We start from the raw sequence: 24,631 nt of genomic DNA, 5'->3' as shown, positions 1-24,631 counted from the left end.
GTTTTCAGTCTTGTTTGGTGGTTGTGGACCTTGGGAGTGGTCCGGGTTAGTTGTTGGGCAATAGCCCAGTGTTTCTGGGTAAGGCAGGTCGCACTCGCAACCATGCCGCTCACGCCTGTGACCATGCTACCTAGGCAAGTTGATCCTGTTGTCTTTTAGTTCGCGCTCAAAAATATCTGTTTTTGATCTCTTTTTCCCCTCACTCTTTTCTAGTCCACCATTTTTTTCCTTTTTCAAGCTTCCAAGCTTGGTTTCATCTACCTCTAGTCACTTTCTACCCCTAGTCCCTGATATCAAAACGTAGAGCTCGGTGAGGGCTTCCATTTAATCTGCGCAAATTGTATTTTCGTCACCGACAATTTTTTCAGCTTGTTTCCTTCTTGCTTCAAGAGGTAGGGTTTATTTCTTAAACTCGACGTGAGTTTGGTAGTGTATTTTAATATGTAGATTTCATTATTTTGGGGTTGATTTTGGAAATTTGTTTTATGAATTGAGGGTTTGTTCCAAATGGGGTTGTTGAGCTATAGTTTGTCTACAAAAAAAATCTATTTTCCATTTACAAAGATGCATATGTGTTTTTAGAAGTAAAAAGCCTTGATTTGAGAAAAACTTAAAAGATAATCTTTTGGAAATTATTGGATTTTCGAAAAAATGACTTGATTGGAAAAAGGTGTTATGAGATTTGGAAAATACCGAGAGTTGGATACTCTTTTGGAAATTCTTTGGAATCATGACTTTAATATTTTTGGATTTGTATATTCAGATTGTTGTCTTTTTATTTATTGTATTAGAGATAACTATTTTGGTTGTCGGTGGAGGATAGCATTGTCGTGTTTTAAAACTATATGTAGACAAGGCAAACTAAATTGTTTATGAATCGTGTATATCATGGATTTTGAAAGGGATTTTGGAACTGGAACTATGTATTTTGTAAAAGGCTATTTTGGAAATTCTCGTGTCATGTATTAAGAACATTTGTTTCATTTTGAAAATTATGCTTTGGATCTTGTGTATTGTGTTATCGAAAAATGGTAATTAAAATGGAAAAGCTGTAAGGGGATGTTAAAGCAGAATTAAGTTGGCCTGTGTGTCCTTAATGTAAGACTTAAACCCGCACGATAGGTGTCGAGCCTTCCGATTAATACCGGTAAAAATGACATAGTAACTTGTATAGTTATTATTATAAACACTAGCCCTGGAGATTTACCCATTTTATTTATTATCGCTTTGATTTTAAAAAGAAATGTTTTGGAAATGGTTTTAGCAATGTAATTGTGGTTGTTTAGAGATGTGTTCTCATTTGATTTGGTAATGTATTTGCTCATTGGTATTGAGATACCAGGATTTGTTTTTGGAAATTTCTCTTTTGTTTCAAAAAGATGTTGCAAACTCGAGAAACATTTTGAATAAATGTAAGGTTTTGGTAACTGGAAAGAAAGGATTTTGTTGAGAAAGAAAGTGGATTTGGAAAACACATTTGGGCTTATTGTATGTATGTATTGCATCATGATCATTTATACTAGTGGAGCATATTTAGCTTTTGAAATATTCTCTACTGGGCTTTTTGCTCATCCTATGTAGTTGAAAATGTTTTTCAAGTATACATGTGTGGATGTGGAGTGAGACATGAAGTTGTGTTGGAACTATGTAGGGTGGTTCTTTTATTTGTAGGCCATGGGCCATTCATGTTATTTATTAGCCGTGTGTCATTTTTGTAAGGGTTACACCCTTGTATTTAATGTAAGCCTTTGGGCATTTCAATTTAATAGATAACACCTTTGCATGTTTTAGTTCAGAACATCCATTCGACTTAAATTGTTAGATCTAGGAATGTATGAGAGTTGTTTACGTGGGCTGGACCGTGTAAATCCGGGGCGATTTACCCTTCCATTTGTCATCAAGTTTGTACAATGTTTTGCTTAGGGCCTTTACTTTTTGACTCCAACTTTCATTCCATGCTTGCGTCTCTCTTCCTCTCTCTAAGTCCTCTTGTCTCTCTCTCTCTCTCTCTCTCTCTCTACGATACATTTAGATGACGATCTAAATAACGGTGAGATCAAAGCCTCACGATGATGATGTCAAGACCTTACCGGATATGCATGTGTAACCTGTACAACAATCTCCAAGCCTACTAGAAATGGGTCCAACCAGATCGATGGTGTCAAATACTTGTTCGGTGATCTCTACTTCGAAACCTTGGTCCTCCATTGAAGGTTGTTTTAGATTTCAACCCATTTTGTGTCAAGTAATTCTCTTCATTGTTACATGCAATGTTGTTTTAGTTAGCTAGAAGTCATATACATGCATTACTATATAAGAATGTTTCATATGAGAATATGATTGTGTGTTTATATACTAATCATCTCCAATCCTTCATCTTTTTGTTTCATCAATGTTCATCAAATCAAGGGAGAGTCAATTTTTTTTTTTATCAAATTGAGAACTCATCAAATCATTTATCAAATTTGATGAAGATTTAAAAAGATAAGCATTGGAGATGAATTTATTTATTTATTTATTTATTTTTTATAAATAAAATTTAGGGAAATTGGGGATAAGAGAGGAAATTTTAAAAAGATTTTGATGAAAAGATTGGAGTAGTTCATATCAAATCAATTTTTTTGCTCAAATTTGGAATCAGATTAGATGAGAATTTTGGTGAAGCGTTGGAGATGGGCTAACAGGTTTAGACAGGACACGCGTTAGTACTAGCTTATATTTAAGCAATTATATTTCTAAAAACTATAAGTGAAATGAAAATTTTGAAAATATTTGGTTTTTGCCCCATCTTGTTCATCTTACAAAACAAAGGAATTTACCAAAAATAATAGGAAAAAGATTTAGGTTTTTCTGTATTATGTTGCTATATTTCTTTTGTTTACATTGACCAAAAGAACTTAAAGACTTGACAATTTTAATGGGTGAGGATTTTTTTCGTATGGATTACCTATGTGAACCATTTTCCCCTCCTCACAGTTGTAGCCATTGTTATTAAAATTGGGATCTTACAATAAATCGTTGGAGGTGTTTACAGGATCGGATCGTAGAACCGGATCAAGGATTGTAAGATTCTACCGAAAAAGATAAATTATGTAGTAATTTAATTTAAATGAATATTGCTTAAAAAGAATATACAAAATAAGCCTATATTTTATTAAAAAGAAGTGAAGATATTGTGAAAAATATAATATTTTATGTAAAATGTAAATATAATTTTGTACAATAGAAAACTCATGGCAAAAGTTTTAAATTTCATCAAAAAAGACAGTGAAGAAGAAGAAGAATTCTATAACATAATACTTTGTAATCTACAATAATGTATAAAAAAATGAAGAAAAACATATTTAACAAAGTTAAATATAAAAATAGATTCAAAACTCAAAAATGCGGTTTAACCGAATGATAAGATTGCTCATTAGCATCTTTAGTAAGTTCGAGACACGAAAATTGTCTCTCCGAAAATTGGAATAAAGTTACAATCATCTTACCCTCCTCATACTTTGTTTTTTCGACTACTTAGTTTTCTTAAATAAATTACTGAAATATTTAAATATTTGTTTTCTAGTTTGTTTTTCTTAATTTATTTGATTCAATTCTACTTCTTTTTTTCTTTTTATATATATATATATATTCATTTAGACCACATAAATTGGTATTTAGACAACAAATATTAAAAAAAATTTATAAGACCTATTAGACAATAAGTCCACTTATTATGACCTATACATAAGTATCTCATAAAATAAGCCATATAATACAAAACAGGCTTACAAATTAGATCGGATAGGATCGAATTCGGATCGGGATTCCACGACCCTATAGGATCCAATTATCAGTATCAAATGATCCTACCCGTAAGAGATTTTTTCAACGATCCAGATCGATTGTGTCTAAATAGTAAGATTCAGATCAAGATTCTGATAACTATGGTTGTAGCTCATTGTTCAACTTCACTTATTATGACCTATACATAAGTATCCCATAAAATAAGCTATATAATACAAAACAGGCTTACAAATTAGATCGGATAGGATCGAATTCGGATCGGGATTCCACGATCCTATAGGATCCAATTATCAGTATCAAATGATCCTACCCGTAAAAGATTTTTTCCACGATCCAGATCGATTGTGTCTAAATAGTAAGATTCAGATCAAGATTTTGATAAGTATGGTTGTAGCTCATTGTTCAACTTTACCAAATGATGTATTGCTGCATTCATTATTCAGAACCTGATGTATTGCTTATATTTTCGTTTGCTTTTCATTGGAGTAGTCAATGCTTCTTCTGTTTCCTTATGCTTCTTCCGTTTCCAAACGAATAAAAATAAAAAAAAATAAAAAAAATTAAATAATTAGAATTATTTTTAATTTTATGTTATTAATTTTTCTTTTAATTTAACTATTATTTCTAAAATGAAAATGAATGTTTATTGCATGGGGTTTTTATTTTTAGATTTATACTAATATATTTTTTTTTTTTTAAGATTTGAGATCCCTACTAATATTAATTTAGAAGAATAAGAACAAACAATTTTCTAGGAGTAGTTGAAGTTTTCCAACAAACATGATTAATCATTTTGGACAAAAATATTCCACTACAGTTAGTTTTCTTTTACATCGTTTAAATTATTTCATAACTTTAAAATTTCATGACTTTTGATTTACATTTTCATTTTTCCTAAAATGTATATTTTTAGAATTTTATTGACAAGATCTTTCAAACAAAATTTATGAATAATATGAAATTCTGAAGAAAAAAATTCATCAAATTTTACTGTGTTTGTTGTTATGTCACAACAAATGTTTCTAATTTTGAACAAAGTGAAAACACACAAAAAATTATGGGTTTCAACATAGAGAATAACATATTATTAAACTTATAGATTATAACATCTATTAAACTTATACATCATAACATATAGCAAAAACATCTTATGAAGTTTCTAAAATGAATTAAACCTCGCTTGAGGTATAATTTTCAATTGCACTAACCTCTCCTAGGGTTTAATGAAATGTAGAAATCTCTCCTAAAGTTTCTGAAACGACAGAAATCCCTTTTGAGATTTAATTTTAATTATACTAACATTTCCTAAAGTTTAATAAAATTGTAAAACCTCCCCTAAAGTTTTTAAAATAACAGAAACTCCCTTGAGATTCAATTTTTTTTTAATTATAAATTCTTTTTTCTATTACTTTGTGATAAAAAAAAATAACAGAAAATGTTGACATTATTAAATAATTTAATTTATATTTGTAATTTACCTTTTAAAATTGTGTCTGATTACAAAGAAATAATATATATATATATATATATAATTCCTATTGGGATTTTGGATAAAAGAGACATACATTATCAACAGTAACTACAAGCATAACAGAGAGAAAATATGAATTGTATTTTGTTTATGTAATTGAACATAATTTTAAAGGGTAAAACTAGAAATGTAATTAAATTATTTAATGATGTCAACAGTTTCTTTTCTTTTCTTTTTTTTTTCGATGCTAAGGAGTCTTTTTTTTTTTTATTTTTTTTATTTTTAAGGAGGCACACATAATCAACATTAATTGCAGGCATAATAAATAAAGGAAAAATAGAAAATTTATAAAATTTTTATTCATTTGTAATCGGACACAATTTTAAGGATAAATTAAAAAATATAATTAAATTATTTAATGATATCAGCATTTTTTGTGATAAAGTAATAGAAAAAATAATCTATAATAAAAAACACTAAACCTCAAAGAAGGTAACTTTAGAAATTTTAAGAAAGATTTCTACAATTTCATTAAACCTTAGGAGAGGCTAGTGCAATTGAAAACTGAACCTTAAAAGAGGTTCAAGTCATTTCAAAAAGGGCAAATTACACCAACATAGTATGAGATTTGTATCACTTTGTTTACTGACCTTATAATTGTGATACATTTAATTCTAAATTTTGAATTGTTACTCTTATACAATTTATTTTGTGTTAGTTAACTTATATGTTGTTTGGAATATAATGGTCTTTCTTTTAATGAATAATATTAGAACTTTTTTTGTTATAAAATTCTGTTTGGTTTGGTTTTTAAAATCTAACTTTCATTTTTTTTCTAAGAAATTAAAATTAAATTGGTGAAAAAAAATTTAAAAATCATTTTTATATAATTTTATCTTTTGGGAGGGTAGAAATAATTTTATAAAATAAATTTTTGATATTTATTTTCGTTAAATTAGTTTTTATTTTTTCAAAAGTCAACTATGACGACAACTTTGATATCATTATTAAACCAATTTATTAAATCAAAAAATTCAAAACTAAAATATTTCATATATTAAACATATTGATTATAGATTAACAGCTTAATAACCATCCATTACATGATAACCATAAAAAAAAAAAAAAAAAAAAAAAAAAAAAAAAAAAAATTCTGTTAATAACAAATATAGCCAGTTGTGCATGATAACTATCAAAAAATGTCAATAAAAATGATCATCATCCAAATATATATTAAAAATTAATTTGATAAAAATATAAAAATATAAAAAATTTATCATTTTTATATAATTTTATCTTTGGTGGATAGAAATAATTTTTTAAAATTTAAAAATAATTTTTTGACATTTATTTTTTGTCAAACTAGTTTATATTTTATCAAATAACTTTACCCTTGAAATAGAGCAACAATATCTTCAATTGTCCTTATTTAGAATTGGATTCAAAATTCAGGATTAAATACATTACAATTGAAAAGTCAGGAATCAAAATGACATAAGTTCCAAACTACAATGACCGTTAATGTAATTCACTCTTTCAAAAATCTGAAGGAATGTTTTTGCAATTTTGTCAAATCTCAAGAGAGATCAATGTAATTTATCCTATATAAGACACATACATAATTTAATTAAATTTTATAAAATATTATTGTGATAAAAAAAAATTTAAAAATCTAACTGCTCGGGATTAATTATAACTGATGAAAATTAATACTAACATGTAATTTACGAATCACTCGAAAGCTTTAGAGAAGAGTATTTTATATATATATATATATATATATATATTTACAATAATGTAGACAAGAGTTTGAAGAAGAAGGAATAGCCGGCCATATAAATGTATTTATTATTTAAATATTTTATTAATTTTTAAATTTATATACATTACACTATAAGGAAGAGACACATTTTACTATGTGGACTGGAGAGTGTTATTGAGTTATATGAAATTTCAAATGAAATTCATTTTGATGATATGAATAGTTTATTTTGTCGGGTTTTATACCTAAATCATTCACACACACACTAAAATCAAATTAATTTGATAATTATAACAATATAATTTTATTATTTTGTCTTAAAAAAATGAACAAATTGGTTCAATTATTTTATTGTTCATTTTTTAAGAGAAATATAAAAAAAAATTATATAGCTATAATTATCATATCAATCTTTTTATTTTTTTTCCATCAATAATATACACGTAAAAACCAACAAAATGAGAGGTTTATATTATTAAAGTATCCACGGGACACTAACCTCACCCATTAATTGATTAGGTGTTCAAGACTAGTATAGTTTTTATCCAATGTATGCACTGAATTTTGTACTTTTTTTTAGAGTCTCTGCGAAGAAAGTTCACATTTTTCACTCAGCATTTAATGATTTCATCCGTGATACATTTATAATGCACCACTTTACTGTTATTTGTTTTGTTATTAATAGTTTTAGACTAGTGATATTATGTTGTGTTTCAAATTTGCAGGTTACATATGTTTAATAAATAAATATGAATACAATTAATAAAATCATATGATTCATATTTTTCAAGTTATATAAGTAAACCAAGCCAAACCAAGTCTTAAATTCCAATAAATGGAGTCAGTTACATGATTTTTTTTTTTCCATTCGACTTTATCCAAGGCCATATAGTTAGTCAAATTAAAGAGATTCATATCTCTATTTACTACACTAGCTCGCGTCAATCTAGGTCTGCTTCTTCCCCTAGCACTTCCATCTACCGTCACTGTATCTCATCTCTTTACTATTGCCTCTATTGGTCGTTGTTGTATATGACCAAACCATCGGTCTGCTTCTTCCCCTAACACTTCCATCTACCATCATTGTATCGCAACTCTTTACTACTGCCTTTGTTGGTTTCCGTTGTATATGACCTAACCATCTTAATCTATTTTCCCTCAACTTATAAAACTTACAAGTTAGAACTACATACAAAAATAATGTTCAATAAATAAAAAACAGAAGCTGATAGAAGAGAAAATGCGCAAAAATGTGTTGGCCATTGTTATGTAACAATAGTAACGGCCGTGAAATTCAATAATACCTCTATAGCAGCCATAATGAGTAGTGGTAACTGCCCATACAGTTAGGGAATAGCATTACGTAACGATTACGACCTATTTTTAGAACACTAACTGTGACATAAATAAAATAAATTCATCCATATACTTAAAAGCTATGTCCTCATTCTATTTTCAAATATGTTATTTTATTGGATATTTTTATGTTTCCTTGATGCCATAGCGAAGTAAAGTTGAGTGATTGATTTTTCTCTTCCAGGTCCAGCTGCTCTGGGTAAATTTAGTTACTGACGGATTGCCTGCCTCTGCTATTGGTTTTAATAAGCCAGACTGTGATGTGATGAAGGCTAAACCTCGTAAGGTAATCAAATCTATGTCCTTTATAACTTTGTGGTCTTCTGCTATTTGATTACTTTTAGTCACTTTTAACCATTCCGTATAATACAATTTACAACTGAACTATGATATTTGTTTTTGTTAAATTAATTTGATCACTATGTGGCTGCTAATGTGTGGTGCTTGTAAAAGGCACAAAAAAAAAATAGAGAGTTGAAACCTTACAACCATTTGAATTAGAAAAGGATGTTGTAAGAGTCTAAACCTTTGTTGCTTTTCTCTCCTTGGTAACTTGATGAAGCATAAGTTTGATCTAAGAAGCATGGATACGGAGACAGGATGCAGGGATTCTAAAAATTTAGGATACGGACACAGAAAATATGGGAAAAAGATATTTTTATACATTTTTATTCACTATGTATAAAAATATAAGTTTAGGATACATAGATTTGAGAGATATCAATGTATATGTGGGCGTATTTTTATTTTTTTTCTACTTTTCTCCTCAAATCAGCTTTCTAAAATTATAAGAAAAATCTACGAAGGTGTTCTGAGTATCCAATCACAGGGCATGTGTCCATGAAGTATCTCCAACGTATCCTACAGAAAAAGTAATAATTAAAAACATTAACACGCTACATGGTGTGTCAGACACATGGACATGTGTGTACCCACCATGTCGGTGCCTCTTAGAGTTTGATTAATTTTTCTTCGTTTACGAATTATGTAAAATCCATACACATGGACATGTGTGTACCCACCATGTCGGTGCCTCTTAGAGTTTGATTAATTTTTCTTCGTTTACGAATTATGTAAAATCCATTGGTGCTTCAAGATGGCAGAATATGTCCTGATGATAATAGGGTTTTACAATAGATAATTTTATTTAGACCTATGTTTCAATGGTTTATGCTATCTATTGTTTTTAAAAAATTCAAAATTTTATAGAATTGTATGATTGTTGGTTTTTGAAGGAAATTGTTTGATTTTAGATAGCACTTGTGGAAAGTTTTTATTTTTATTTTTCTATTTTTTGTGAACTGTTCCTGCAATGTTAAGAGATGTGATTGATTTATTTATTTTTGAAAAGTGAAAAATAGACACTGTAAGCATCTGTCTATTATGCATCATAAACAAAACAAAACTTTTGGTTAATGCTAGTATTGGACCTTCCATTGTGTTTGGTATCAAGAATTGTGTTACATGGGCTTGTCACATTACCCCCGTGTTCGGACCATGAAAGATGATATAGTATAGGCCAAAGTGTGGACACTGCTACTGTTACCAATGGAAGAAGAGGGGAACAGAATGAAACATGGTCAAAGAGAAAATTTCATTACATGGTTGGAATTTATCATTTTTGGAGCTGGAAACCTAGGTTGAATAGGTTGCCAAAGGCAATCATAGTTGTGATGGTGATCTAGACTTCTCCATACAGGTGCAGCTATAAGAAAATGTTTGAACTATAAATAATTTATTGGCAAAATTTACAAACAAAAGCTCGAGTTTTCTATGTTTTTAAATAATATAATTTATTGTTTATATAGCAAAATAACCACTAATATTATATATGCTTATGACTTCTCAGCCACCATTAAGTGAGTCTGTAATACTAACACCAAATCTGAACAGGCTGACACTTAACTTTGTCCTTGTATCCCAATATTGTCCTCGTATCCCAAGCTTTTGAATTAGAAAGATTATACTATTAGATTTGCACTCACATGTGTTTAGTTGTGGTTTTGTGAAAACATCCATATTGTTTATACGTCGTTTTCATATTGTTTTGATTTTTTGGTGAAAACAGTTTTCATGTTGTTTCCTAAAAACTGGGTTGCTTTTAGAAAATTTTCCTGGAAAATAGTTTGCCAATTTTTCTTTGTTTCTTGGAAAATGTAAACTGATAGCAACAAACGAACACAACCAATCATGCCTATAGGTATCCTTGTACATGTAAAATAGCTGAAATGACTCACTTGGTTTTCCTCTATTTAGATGAACAACCTTAAATGCGCTCAATGTTCTTTTTGACATGGAGAATAGAGGAAGTTAAATTTACAAAAAGTTGAAAATTTCTTGTGGAGAAACTAACTCTTTATCTAGGTTGACTTTATCAAGGTCAACATGGAATTGTAGAAATGATTTATAAATTTCATATGGTAGGAAATATGATACGGATGCGAGACACAGATATGACATGATACAAAGACAACACCATGATAATTTTCCAAGAAATAGCATACAACACTACCAAGGACGCAACAAAAAATAAATATATATTGAAAAAAAATAAAAATTTCTTTCATTTTTTATACTGAAATACATATATCTTTTGTTAGCTAAACAATAAAAACCACTTTTCACATTCTACATATTAGAAAAGAAGTGCGAACAAAAAGTTCAAATATCTATTTTAGAATGTTCAATTCACAAAAAAATTGGAAGGCTTTGTTCCTAAAATTTAAAAAATTTGAAAGAGGGGGATTAAGTTATATATCCACATTGTTTTTATTTTATTATTGGATCCCAAGTAATTTTCTTCAAACTTGCAGTGTGTTTTGTGTGTGTCTAAGCAATGGACATGTGTGTCTCCCAAATGTTCGAAGTGTGTTTGGTTTAAAAAAAAAAATATGTTGGACAGGTTTGGATAAAAAATATGTAGGACAGGTTTGGATGAGTGGCTCACATGTATCGGGGAGTATGCAATGAGTGTTGATGTCCGACGTCCATCATTTTATTACGAGTGTCCATGCTCTTAGGTCATAAGAGTTAAAAGTATTTAGCCTATCACCTTAACTTTAAAAAAATAATAATAATAATAATAAAGGAAATGTGTTATAGCTGTTTCAGCTAGAAGCTGGTGGGGTGCATTTTAATTGTGAAAGATTTTCCCAATTCTGTTTTGAGCATGGAAGAGCTTTGACATGATTGCAGTTCCAAGTGTTTGAGTTGAGAAGTTGAATACCTTAAATTATTTCCTGGTAAAGTCTAAAAGCATCCTATTTTCATGTCTTTTACAAAAATTACACTTGTAAAGTCACCTCTATTAACTAAAATCTAATTGAAGAGTAAATTTATTTGTTGATGGTACCTTCTAGTGGATTGTCTTAAGAAATATGTTGTAGCATATTAGTGTTGGAATACATACTCGTATCAAGTTCTTCCACAAATTTAAGATGTGAACTCGTGCCACACAAGAGGTTGCACTTTGTATAATATATGCATTAGTACGGTTGAAAACTTGTTGCATACTAAAAAGTTCTGAAATTTATCTTTTTATATTTTTATTCTTGGTGCATTCTTCTTCTGTATACGAACTCGGTGGATCTGCTCTAACCCTCAAAAATAGGAAGAAAAGAAAAGAAGAGGGGGTGGGAGGTGGGGTGGGTTTGATACCCCCAGCCTCCATTTGTTTAAAAGGATATGTGAGGGTACGAAAAGTTTTGTGTTAAATTTTTTCTTAATAGTGGGCCATTTTCTGGGCAGTAGGGTTCATGGCGACTGCTGCTAGGGTATGGTATGTGCTCTGATGCCATGTGAATTTACAAACAATATGTGTATTATCTCCATAAACAACGATTACAAGCTCTAAATATATATACCAAGAATTAAATACTAATTAGGAAACAATAATTAAACGCACTAATCTCCCCTCAAAATAATATTACAGTTTCCACAATTCCATAATGATGGTTCTTTGTTTCTTGTATAATTCATTGAATTGTGAATCTAGTAGTGCGTTCAAGTGTTTTTTTTTTCTTAGAAAGGGAAAAACTTTCTTATTTCTATGATTTTACTTTTTTGTTTGTTTGAATGTGCAGGTTAATGAAGCTGTTGTCAGTGGTTGGCTATTCTTTCGTTATCTAGTTATTGGAGGTATAGTCTGTTAGCACTTCTTTGTTTTTCACCTTGTGGTCCAATTTGCAGAATGCTTCTTACAGCATACCCATGAGAGAAATTTGGACGAGTATTTCACATGTTCACTATTCAAGTTTTGCAAAGATCAATAGCAGGAGGTTGATTTTAGTTCAATTTTTTGAACTGTTGTATGACTGAATTATTTGGTTTTTGTAGCTTATGTTGGACTTGCCACCATTGCGGGATTCATATGGTGGTTTGTTTTTGCTGATAGTGGGCCTAAATTACCATATGTTGAATTGGTAAGTTGTATCTCATATTAGACTACTGTGTGATATTTGCTGCGTTTGTTTTTGGTTTTGTATGACATCAGACCATGCTTTTGAAAGTCGCCAACTTTATAAACTCAACAAAATTTGACTTCAGATTAGTGTGGATAGAACTACATACAGGCAAAACGAGGCGATGGCACCCTTGAGTTCACTAATTTCACCCACATATATATTTCTGTACATACATGAAAGATGAGAAATACGTTGTTTTCCATTATTGGCCTCTCGTGTTTTTTAATTTTTTAACAAAATTTGTTTAGTGGCCTCTTCCAGTCCCTTATATCTTGTAGGTGCTCCACTGATTCTATTTTTTGTGTTGATAAATTTTGAAATTATCATTGGGTTTCCTAATTAATAACTACCTACATTGGTTAATTATGATTTGTGCCTTTCTCTATCTTCTCTATGTTTTTATGGATATAAACTATTAATACAATACATATATATACACACATGCTACTCTGTTTCAAAGGGTTTGGCTGAATGGTTGGGTTGAGGAAGGGGAAGGGGTTGAAGGGTACGTCAATTTGGCCCCTCCCAATATAAATCCTGGTTCCACCCTTGCACATTAGATGTCTTAATATAAACAGATCCAAATTCAAAGAAATACATTTTGGAAGAATAGTGAAATATTTGACCAAATTTCGGAAAATCCAGACTTAGAATTTAGACAGAAATGTCTTGAGTTTTATTTTATTCTAATTTAAATTCAGGCTAAATCCAATAGAAAATTCAGCTCTAGATATTTAAGAATTTAATTCCCACTTTAATCCATGAAGTTGGAAATTCAGGAAATATCAGATTAGGATTGATTTCAAAATTGGCTATGTTAGAGACTTGTCCCACGTTGCTTCTCTAAGCCGTCCAAGCTTGGTTCATGTGGCCTAGAGGTTTCTTCACCTATAATTAATTAATTTTGAGCTAGATGTCTCCAAATTTGTTACAGGCTGACTGAAAAAATGTGGTTAACCTTGCATCAGTGTCCCTATTATGAGTTGATTTATCGGTTATAACATATTAAAGCGATGGTCTACAAATTTGAGGACAAGTTTATGTTCACACTTGGCTTGACAATAGTAAATGGAATTGCTTCACTTTCTTCTTTTTGGCTTCCCTTTATATAATTTCTAATGGGCAAATTACATATACCTCCATCGAGGTTTACCTAAATTATAGATACCCCTCTCAGGTTTCGAAAATTACAGATACCCCCCTGAGGTTTATATTTTCATAACAAATTGCTCCCTGAGGTTTATATTTTCATAACAATTTACCCCATAATTTGTTATGCAAATAGTACCTTCAGGGGGGTATCTGTAATTTTTCAAACCTCAGGGGGTATCTATAATTTTGCTAAACCTCGAGGGGGTATATGTAATTTGCCCATTTCTAATTGTCAATATATTTGTATTTGATCTTTCAAATTGCTATGACTTTACATCTAGCTGTGAAAATATTCTAGCTGTCGTCTGGGCTGTGTGTCTTTCAGTTTCTATTCAGAACCAAATTATACAATAAGCAGCTATGTAGAGCTACGAAGCGTGTGTACGGGTATGTGTATTGGTACGATACCGGTGAGAGTCGATATGGTAAAATCTAAAAAAGGTAGGGTACAAGTACAGTTAGGTCCGTTTGTAAAAACATATTTTTATTTTTGATTTTGAGTAATGTAATACAAAAATTAGTTTAATGCTTTAGTTTGTTAAGAAGAACCAACTTACAATTTAATGGCAAAAAGTAAAGGCATAAACAAAAATTACATGTCATTATATTAAATAACTTACAAGTCATAACTTAGTTTTAAAATCATGCTAAGCTTAAAAAAAGAACAAATAAATAATGTCTAATGAAACTAATTTTACCTCTATATAGAACAAAATATTGTTTTGATTAAGGTATGGTATGGCTTCAGTACATATTAGGTGTGTCTGGGGTACAGCAAAAACTAAGAAAAAAAAATTTGGTACATTTTTCGTGTACAATATGCATGAAGAAGTACCATACGAAGTACAAATACCCATGGTTGACAGAATCATATGATTCACGATTCGATTCATACGATTAGATACAAGTTTCAAAAAAAAAAAAAGATTCGAATTGTGCTGTTGAATCAGAAATTGATTGAATCGTACGATTCAATTTACGATTCACTATGATTCATTTTGATTCACTACGATTCAGTTCTATTTTTATTTTTGTTTACATAATGCATGAAACGACGTCATTTTCGCCAAACTATGAAGATATATTGAAGAGATACATGGTACAGGTACAATATGTTTGTCGAAATACCCATGTTGCATAGATACAGAGTAATATAAATAGAATTTTCGATTCTGCAAGTTTAAAAAATGGTTTGTTCTAAAGAATGTATCATTTAGTCTTTTACATGATGGAATTAAATGGAAATTTTAAATTTGGTTTGAACTTAATTATTATTATTATTATTTTTAAAAGGACTCTGCTAACACTTCATATGTCTTTTTTTCAACAATAAGCATTCGGCATTTTATTGTTGATCCCATGATCTGCATTGACAATGGTTTGATTTTCTGTTCAACAAAATTATTAGTTGTGCATGCCCCTAAATTATCCTTTTTCTACACTAACATTTTGTACTACACTATCTCAGATGAATTTTGACACTTGTTCACAAGGGATACAAGTTATCCATGTAGTATATTCAATGATCGGCACCCATCAACTGTGTCAATGACAGTGCTTGTTGTTGTTGAGATGTTCAATGCATTGAATAATCTCAGTGAAAATCAATCTCTCCTGTAAGTATTCACTTGAACCTCAAACTTCATCTCAACTTTGATACTGTCTCTGTCCCCAAATCGATTCATTTGAATGCTGAATGTGTGACATGTAAAAACATGGTTATAGCTAGTTTCTTGGATTTCCATCTTCTTCCCATAAGGTACTGTATAAAATCAAATTAGGGAAGAATAAAGATTTTTAATTTTTCACTAATACAAGTGGCCATGAAACACTTTTAAAGGTGATAGATTTGGAATACTGCTTTTCATTAAGATACTACTTCTTGGCTTCTCAGAAGTGCAGCAAACTAAACTGCATGAAGAATACCATTGAAAATAGTGTTTGCAAAGCAAAGTGTAGTTTAAAGGCTTTGAAAGAACAGAATTGACCACTTGTAAATTTGGTTGTTCTGTTTCTCCTAAATATATATATATATATATATATATATATATTTAAATAAACAAAAATAAAATAAAATCTCAACTGTTCATTTGACCCAATGTTTCCACAACCAAGCACATTCACACTTGCAGGTCTGAAGACTCTGCACACATACAATGCCAAAACTTCCATCCTTTCAATTGGCCTATTTTAATGCAGTTGAGATGCTGAAATCCTCAGACTCCCTTCCAAATGTAAACAATTTTCTTCAAATCGGGAAGTTTATTGTTGGAATTCTGTTTGTTCTTTGTACTATATATTTATAGATAGAAGGTGCAGAGATCAAGGCTTTCTTTAAAATTCCTGCTGTATTTGTTGACCAATGATAGGTTCAGAGTCAGCTATGTTAACCATCTTTTATAATTTCAAGCTACTATTATAAGTGAAAGTCATATTTTTGTCTTTCATTCTCAGTTGTAGATGTTGTTTGAAAAAGAAAATAAATAAATACCACTAACCTGTACTTTATTTTTAGTGTTATCCCGCCCTGGAGTAATCTGTGGCTTGTTGGTTCAATTGTACTGACCATGCTCCTTCATATTCTTATCTTGTACGTGCGACCTCTGTCTATTCTTTTTTCCGTAAGTGATTTATCTTCTACTTCTATCTATTTACTGCAATTTCTTTTTTATGATTCGACTTTTTTGCCCCCTTACATGAGGTTGTTAATTAAAATATTTGAATTTTGTGTTGCAGGTGACGCCATTGTCTTGGGCTGAGTGGATTGTTGTTTTGTATCTTTCATTTCCTGTAAGTAGTTTGATTACATTCCTTGTTTGCTGATGTTCATATTCTCTCTTTGAGTATCGGCGCTTATTATCTTGCCATGTTGGTACATTTTCTGCTTCTTTATGATATTGTTAAAATTAATAGACAAATGACATGAATTGCTACTTTTTTCTTGTTATTGATAGAGAGTGGTATTCTCTGCCCCTGTCAAATGTGTTGCACATGTGTACCTGATTACTGCATTTCACTATTGTGGGTTAGTTTCCCTTGGAATGTAGGTGTTTGGTGTAGCTTATAAGCTGCTTTTATCACCTTTTAACTTATATTAAGTTAAAAATGAGTATTTGGTGTAGCTTAATGGGATCGACTTATGGCTTAACACAGCCTATTTTGGCCCCAAATAAGCTGTTTATTGCAACCACCGAAAGAGGTGCTTCTCAGCTTATAGTTTATGCAGAAAGCTGTGTTAATGGGTGAAATTATTTAAACATCCCTTGGATTTTGCAAGAATTACAGCTATGCCACTATATGAATACCCCAACCATTCATTTCACTGCTTCTCTCCCTCATGACTCTCTCTCTCTCTCTCTCTCTCTCTCTCTCTCTCTCTCTCTCTCTACTCATTTTCTTTGATTCTTTCGACTTGGCAACATGACCTGCTGACAACTACCAAAGATGGGTAATGATCGGCCGACAACTTCTGAAGATGGGTGACGACAATCAGATATGTGTAACGAAGGCAACTCGTTGCCTAGATGACAAGCACCTGAACTTGTTGATGATTTTGGTTCAGTTCTTTACTATCTTTGATCCCTTTGCTACAGATTTGGGTTTGATGATTTTGGATCACAACCACCAAATAGATTTCAATTTTGATTTGTACTTTGCTTTCTACGATGGTGGTTGTTAATCTGTAGCAATTTATGGAAGAATCCAATCCACAATTTAGGGTTTTTGTATGATTTTGAGAAGAAAAAAATCCAATTTACGGATTAGGGTTTTGTGCAGTTCATGATGCTCTAGTCATGGAACAACGGGAATTCAATCGATGTTAAATCAAACCCAAAAACCATTGCGTACATGTATAATACATGTCACGACCCGAACCCGCCCCTATGGGTTAAGGCCATAACCGGCCAGTAATCACGAGATTACCTACGGCCACAAACCAAATAAGACAAAACTCATCAGAGTAAAGGGGCCAAACGGAAGCAAATTTAAAACTTTATCCATAGAGTCGTGCTTATATGCACATCATAACTTTCCACATTTACATATGTTAATAACTCACAATAGAAAGTATAGTAGCATAAGATTTTGTACAGACAGCATCATTCAAATCTAAGTCAGCCAACCAAAACTATACACAGACGTATACCAAAGTCCTCGCCAACATGACGAAAATACACAGAATGGCAAAAGGGCGAAGACGTGTCTCGTGCGTGAGACGCAAGGGCTGACTCTTCAAAACTTTGGTTGTTCCATACAGACTTCACTGAGGCTGGGTCTGGACCTCTCTTGGCTCACCTACAAACACATGAATGAGCGTGAGCGAAAGCCCAGTGAACAATATCAAATAAAGAATATACATTGGAATAATATACCTCAAACGGCCTTGGGCCCAGTTTATATTTCTAACTAATACACACATACATAGACATATGTAAGTTAGGTAACTGTGGTTCCAAACACATCATACGGCCTCGGGCCCAATTCATTAGTATCATTCAGGTCAAACTGGCCTTTGGCCCATTCATACATTCATGTCAAACTGTTATTCGTGTCAAACTATCATTCGTGTCAAACTGGCCTTTGGCCCATTCATTTATTCATGTCGAAACGGTCTCTGGCCCGTTCATTTATTCATGTCGAAACGGCCTCTGGCCCATTCATTCATTCTTGTCAGAACGGCCTCTGGCCCATCCATTCGTTCTTGTCAAAACGGCCTCTGGCCCATCCATTCGTTCTTGTCAAAACGGCCTCTAGCCCATCCATTAATTCTTGTTAGAACGGCCTCTGGCCCATCCATTCGCTCTTGTCAAAACGGCCTCTCGCCCATCCATTTATTCTTGTCAGAACGGCCTCTGGCCCATCCATTCGTTCTTGTCAAACGGCCTCTGGCCCATCCATTTATTCCTGTCAGAACGGCCTTTGGCCCATTCATTTGGTATGGCAAACATTGTCCACCAATCGAATCAACGAATCTTATAAAACTTACATGGACGTAAGCAATTGGACAATAACATATTTCAGATATCTTTGTTAAGATATTACTCACAGTGATCGGCTGGTTGATTTGGCCTGGAGCTTGACCCTACACATCACATAACACATATGGGTCACAACCGATTCAATCCGTTCTTTAATTCACATATTCCTCTCTAGGCTTTATTTTTATTCTTCTAACTCAATTACAATGCTCAATGCATGCCTAAGAGTACTTAGAAGTGAAAGAGAATGGAAAACGAAACTCAGAATGTCTTTTCAAAATTTCAAAAAAGAGGGTCCCCGCTCGAGCGTGGACTTCCCCGCTCGAGCGGACCCATGAGGTCTGCAAAAGTGTTGGATGCATCAAAATTACGCACGAGCGTGAAGTCTAGCGCTTGAGCTAAAGGTCTGTCTACATAGCTCCTCGCTCGAGCGTGAACTTCCCCGCTCAAGCGGACATCCAAGTCTGCAAAAATACTAGGAACACGAAATTCACGCTCGAGCGGCGGTTTCCCCGCTCGAGCGGACATCAAATTTTCTGGGTTTTCCAGAACATGTTCTTGAGCTCCAACTTGACATTCAATGGTTCTAGATGCATGCTTTTGGCTCAAACTTCACATAATCATATACTAACATGGTACCAACACCAAATTACAACACAATGGAGCTCAATTTCATAAATTAATCACATGCATGGCTCAAATTGACCCAAACTCATCACCAACACATTAACTTTAAACATTCAAGACCAATACCTCCATGGTTTGTACTTGCATGTGGAGGATACTCATTATTCTCAACTTAATTGGTGAAGAGATGATCAAATACATGGACTTAAACCAAAAATTCAACATGGATCATACACATTGTGCTCAAACATGAAAATTTATAGCAATTCCTTACATGCATGTGTTCTATGACTTTCAATTCAACAAAACCAATTCATTTCTATTACAAATGGTACAAATGATGCTCCAAATCATGAAGCTACACAGAACTACTCATGCATGTAAGGTTTGATGCTCCATTCTTCATATTTAACATGCTACATGCTAGAACACCCAAAATTGTAACAATTATGCACATGCATGTTCATTTTAACTTCAAATTCAGCTCAATCTTAGCCATGAGCTACCATACTACTTGATTTCACAAAATTACATACTCAATTCATAAATCAAGAATTGATTACTCACCTAGGAGCTTCAAACACTCAATGTTCTTTGAGTTTTAACTTCCAATTTCACAATCTTGGATCAAAATGCATAACTCCTCCTCCTCTCTCTCTAGAACTGGCCCTCTCTCTCCCTCTCTAGAGAAATCTCAGCCCAAATGGATAAAAGAGAGGAATTAATCTAGTTAAAATTATTAATATTAAATAATTTGGCACTTAATTAATCGTTCTGAATCTAATTATTTTGATCCGAATCAATTTTCAATCAAATTTCACCGTAGGCTCTAAAAATTATGCCAATCGCGATGGCGCAATCAATTTCAGGTTTTGTGGCCGATAAGGCCTTCAATTTAAATTCCAAAGCAGATAATCAAACAGATATTCCTACGGTGAACAGATAGAAATTCAAAACCACATATATTCATATAAATGGCACTCAAAATCATATCAAACACATAATCATATGCATAAGGAAGATCAATTAGCATAATACGGAACAGGGGTATCACAGTACAAATTGTAAAGAAACATCCCATTATTTGGCAAAATATAATCTTACTGTGAGACATATTCTTTGGAAGGAAAGCTTTCCTCCATAGCTTACCCACATATCCAGATTGCAGTCTTCCTGTGTGTAAAAAAATTATGAAAATAGTTCTGAAAATGAAATTTTGAAAAAAAAAAATATTTTTCACAATTTTTGCATTTCTTAGAAGGGAAAAATGATAATTACACAATGAAATGATGGACAGCTACACCAAACAAGCTAACAACTACACCAAACAAGCTAACATCTACACCAAACAAGCAAACAACTTCTGTTTAAAGCTATAATCTAATATTCTAAAAACGGCCCCTATGTAGTAAAACTGATGGACAGCTAATATCTTACTTTCCCATCCATAATTGAAATGTAGGGGATGTATATACCACATTATTATGGAGAAGCAATCTTGTTATTTACTTATTTATTAGACATGCCTTTGGATCTAAATAACTCATTCGACACTTGTCTTAGAAAATTTAAAAATGAAAATCATCAACAACAACCTCTAAGTCAAATAGTTGGGTTGAATTTCTGTTTATAGTTCCATTGTAGTGTTTACATTTAAAAGACTGGCATTGAAGGATGCCTTGCTCTATGATTGGAATTAGCAACATCTTTACATTTAGTACCCAGACATTAACGCCAAATTCTATTTACTTGCTGAATGGGTTGTGAGAGTTAATAAATAGGGAATTTCTTCAATGGGCCTCAAATATGGTGGTGGCTTAGTTAAATTTTCAAATCACACTTTGTTTTATGGATAAAATCTCATTTTGATTCTGTGTAATTACTTTTCTTTGTTTCCTTTCTAGTTGTCACCGTGTCATGGTAGCTTCTCTTCCATTACTCAGAATAGCTTTAATGATGTCTTCAACTGATAATTTTCACCCCTTTTCTTTTCCTGAATAGCTTAGTGAAACCTACAGTAGCAAGTAATATCTTATATGTAGACTATTTTGTTTAATTGTTTCTGATTTAAATATAATACACTGCATCACTTTCTGTTTCATATTTGGATCTCTTTCTTATTTGACATTACTTACGATATTGTCAACCTGGCATAGGTTATTATAATTGACGAGATACTGAAGTTCTTCTCAAGAAATACAAGTGGTGAGGTCATCTTAATTATTTTTTTTCCAATTTTATTATTATTATTATTATTCACATGCTTTTGTGTAAATTGTACTTACATGTGTGTTATGGACTCTTTTATTTTCCCCGACCGTGCCCATGGAATATAATAAAGGTAAGAGTGCCATGTGTCCAACATGTCCAACACCTGTAAATTTAGACACTTGAATCTTCTAATTTTTTATGATGCTTGAAAAAAAATGAAACTTACATTTGCTATTAAAGACACATTTCTGACCTCACACATGGGTTAGAGAGAAATATCACGTCTCTTAATCATATTTAATTTCATGTACATTTCTACATAATTTAAAACATCTTATCTAAGTATATTATATTATATGATATGTTATATATATATGTGTGTGTGTGTGTGTGTGTCCATGATGTGTCTCCATATGTAACTTTTGGACACATCTCGATATCCTAAGATTAATGGTTGTGAATGTCCAACTTTTGGACAGACACCTGCACCCGACACTCATATCCAATTCCATGTAACATAGACTACACCCCTTAGGTTTCTAACAATCACAACACCCTCTTATGTTTCTGAAAAAACAATTTTCCCTTGTGATGACGATTGCAACAGAAAATTTACATATTTTATTATTCATAGTAATTCTTACTTTGTTTGAGGAAAGCATTTTGTAATTAAAATATTTTTATGAATTTTTTTTTTTTTTCATAAAATGTTTTCCTATGTCTAGTTGCGACTTTGAAACTAATGTATTAGTTGTTGTATTAGTGTTAGTGGTAGTGGTAGGAGGAGGTGGGGCAGTTGGTGTTGGTGGTGGTGGGGTGGTAGTAGGGTGAGGTGGAGGTTTTGGCGGCGGATGTGGTGAAGGTAATGTTGGCGATAGTGGTGGTGGTAGTGGAGATGATGGTCGGGTTTTTGGAGGTGGTAATGATGGTAATAGTGTGGTTGCGTTGGTAAGACTTTAGTTCGGAAAACGTTTTCTATCTTTTGAAATTGGAAAATATTTTTTTCCCAAATGAGCTTGTTTTCCATTGACCGCCACAAAACATTTTATGTTGCTTTCGCTTTCTGTAGTATCAAACTCTAGAAAATACGAAAAATATTCTCTGCCAAAACAAATGGAATGTTATTCCAATCCTAACTCACATTGAGTCATCAAGTTACTCTATCCTAACCCCATTAATAGTGATCACCTCTAATAGTCATTGCCGATGACTACCACCCTATGAAGCACCGACACTTCAAAATAAGTGCCGTATCCGTGTCGGACACATAGACACTTTGGGGACAGGTATGGGACACACCACATGGCGTGTCGCCTTATTTAATTAATTTATTTTTAGGGGATACTTTGGGGACATGCTAAATTGTCTTTTTCCCCATTTAATTTAATGCTTGTGATGAATATTGAATGTTTATTATTTTTTTCTTAGATTTAAATACTTAATAGATCATCCATAAAAAATATAAACTGTAAATGTTAATTTAAAAGTGCTTTTAAAAAAAAAAGAGTTAGTGTTTGTTTTTCTTAATGTTGATTGATTGTGAATATAATATTAATCTAGATAACAAATACATATATATATATATGAAAACATATTTTACTGTCGTGTCCGTGTTCTCATAATTTTGAAATTGCCGTGTCCCGTGTCTGTGTCCATGTCCGTTTCCGCATTCGTGTCTGTGTCCGTGTCAACGCTTCTTAGCTACCACCCAATCAACCATCTCTAAAGTAGACCCATCTGTGTGTGTGTGTGTGTGTCTATCTCTGTCCATAACCCATTGCCATGCAAACCATCACAGACCACAATTTATAACCTACAGACAGCCCCGCCATAATAGTCTAATAGCTAATCCTGTTCAAATATATTTTGCCTCATATCAAGCTACTTCTATTGGGAATTAGATTATATTAATTTCACCCTTGGGAGGATAGGTTGTCTTACATGGGATGAGATTTCTGATGCCCGCTTTGAGTGTTCTATGTCCACAATAATCAAAAGTTTATAACCATCTTGATACACTGACATATTTTGATGGTTGTTCTTCTTGTTGTAGGAGCACGGTTCAAGTTCAGAGTGAGAAGAGCTGATATACTTCCAAAGACAGAATTACATAATAAATGACAAGTGGAATATGTACCAAATTTGGCGCGACATTTCAAGTTGGCCTACTGACCTACAGTTTGTTGTGAAACACCATTCAGTCATGTTTCTCTCTTCTGCTTTCATCTGCATTGTGCCGAGGAACTACCCAAGATGTTTCCAATACAACTGCACAGACTATTCCAGTCTGCTGTGAGTTTTATTTTCATTCACTAATGCCAATTGGCTTTATATGTTGTAAGAAATAGAAAGAGGACAATTGCGAGTATTTTCGGATCTCATAGACTACTTTTCTCAAAATGCTGTCTAACAATAATTTATAGAATTCAAGGGGTTTTGGTTTGGCATAGAACAAGTACTGCTCACGATCGCCTTCTTGTATATAATTTGCCCTCAAAATACATGGTCCTGAAGTTATGTTGAAACAACATTGTTCAGATTGATTTTTTAAGTAGTTGAATCTTTGTCCATGATGACTCAAATTCTCGTTGCCAGAGGCTGCTTTTTCCTTTTAAGATAATGGAGGTTCATGGGCTGCCGAAGATTTATATTTTATTTTATTATTATAATGTATTACATACTAATGAGTCACAATAACAATATATGTCATTATTACAAAGAAAATTGCCACCTAAGATTGATCATAAAGGTTCAAGAGACATCTACCTTTTGAACGCGGCAAAGCTAGTAGTGTTGGTGAGATATGCTGGCTAGTAGTAGTTGT

General features: G+C 32.2%; 1 protein-coding gene across 5 annotated transcripts; it reads left to right on the top strand.

The window, feature by feature from the left end:
* The first annotated feature begins 8,513 nt into the window (after positions 1-8,513).
* Positions 8,514-24,259, top strand: LOC145813882 (calcium-transporting ATPase 3, endoplasmic reticulum-type-like). 5 transcript variants are annotated; one of them, XR_014357281.1, is made up of 8 exons: positions 8,515-8,661; positions 12,458-12,512; positions 12,711-12,796; positions 15,459-15,606; positions 16,506-16,611; positions 16,727-16,780; positions 21,753-21,801; positions 23,861-24,259. XR_014357281.1 is itself a non-coding variant. In XM_082910175.1 (8 exons), the coding sequence occupies exons 4-8, from the start codon at positions 15,539-15,541 to the stop codon at positions 23,926-23,928; spliced, it is 345 nt and encodes a 114-aa protein (XP_082766301.1). In that variant the 5' UTR covers positions 8,530-8,661; positions 12,458-12,512; positions 12,711-12,796; positions 15,459-15,538; the 3' UTR covers positions 23,929-24,259. The 5 variants fall into 5 exon arrangements, 4 of the variants coding, with proteins under 4 accessions (XP_082766302.1, XP_082766301.1, XP_082766300.1 ...); XM_082910175.1 differs by having other exon boundaries at positions 8,530-8,661; XM_082910174.1 differs by lacking the exon at positions 15,459-15,606 and having other exon boundaries at positions 8,530-8,661.
* Positions 24,260-24,631: the final 372 nt, after the last annotated feature.

This window comes from Camellia sinensis, chromosome 15 (assembly GCF_055761805.1).
Source record: "Camellia sinensis isolate YWXY chromosome 15, ASM5576180v1, whole genome shotgun sequence".
NCBI lineage: Eukaryota > Viridiplantae > Streptophyta > Magnoliopsida > Ericales > Theaceae > Camellia > Camellia sinensis.
This window is presented reverse-complemented; position numbering and strand designations above follow the sequence as displayed.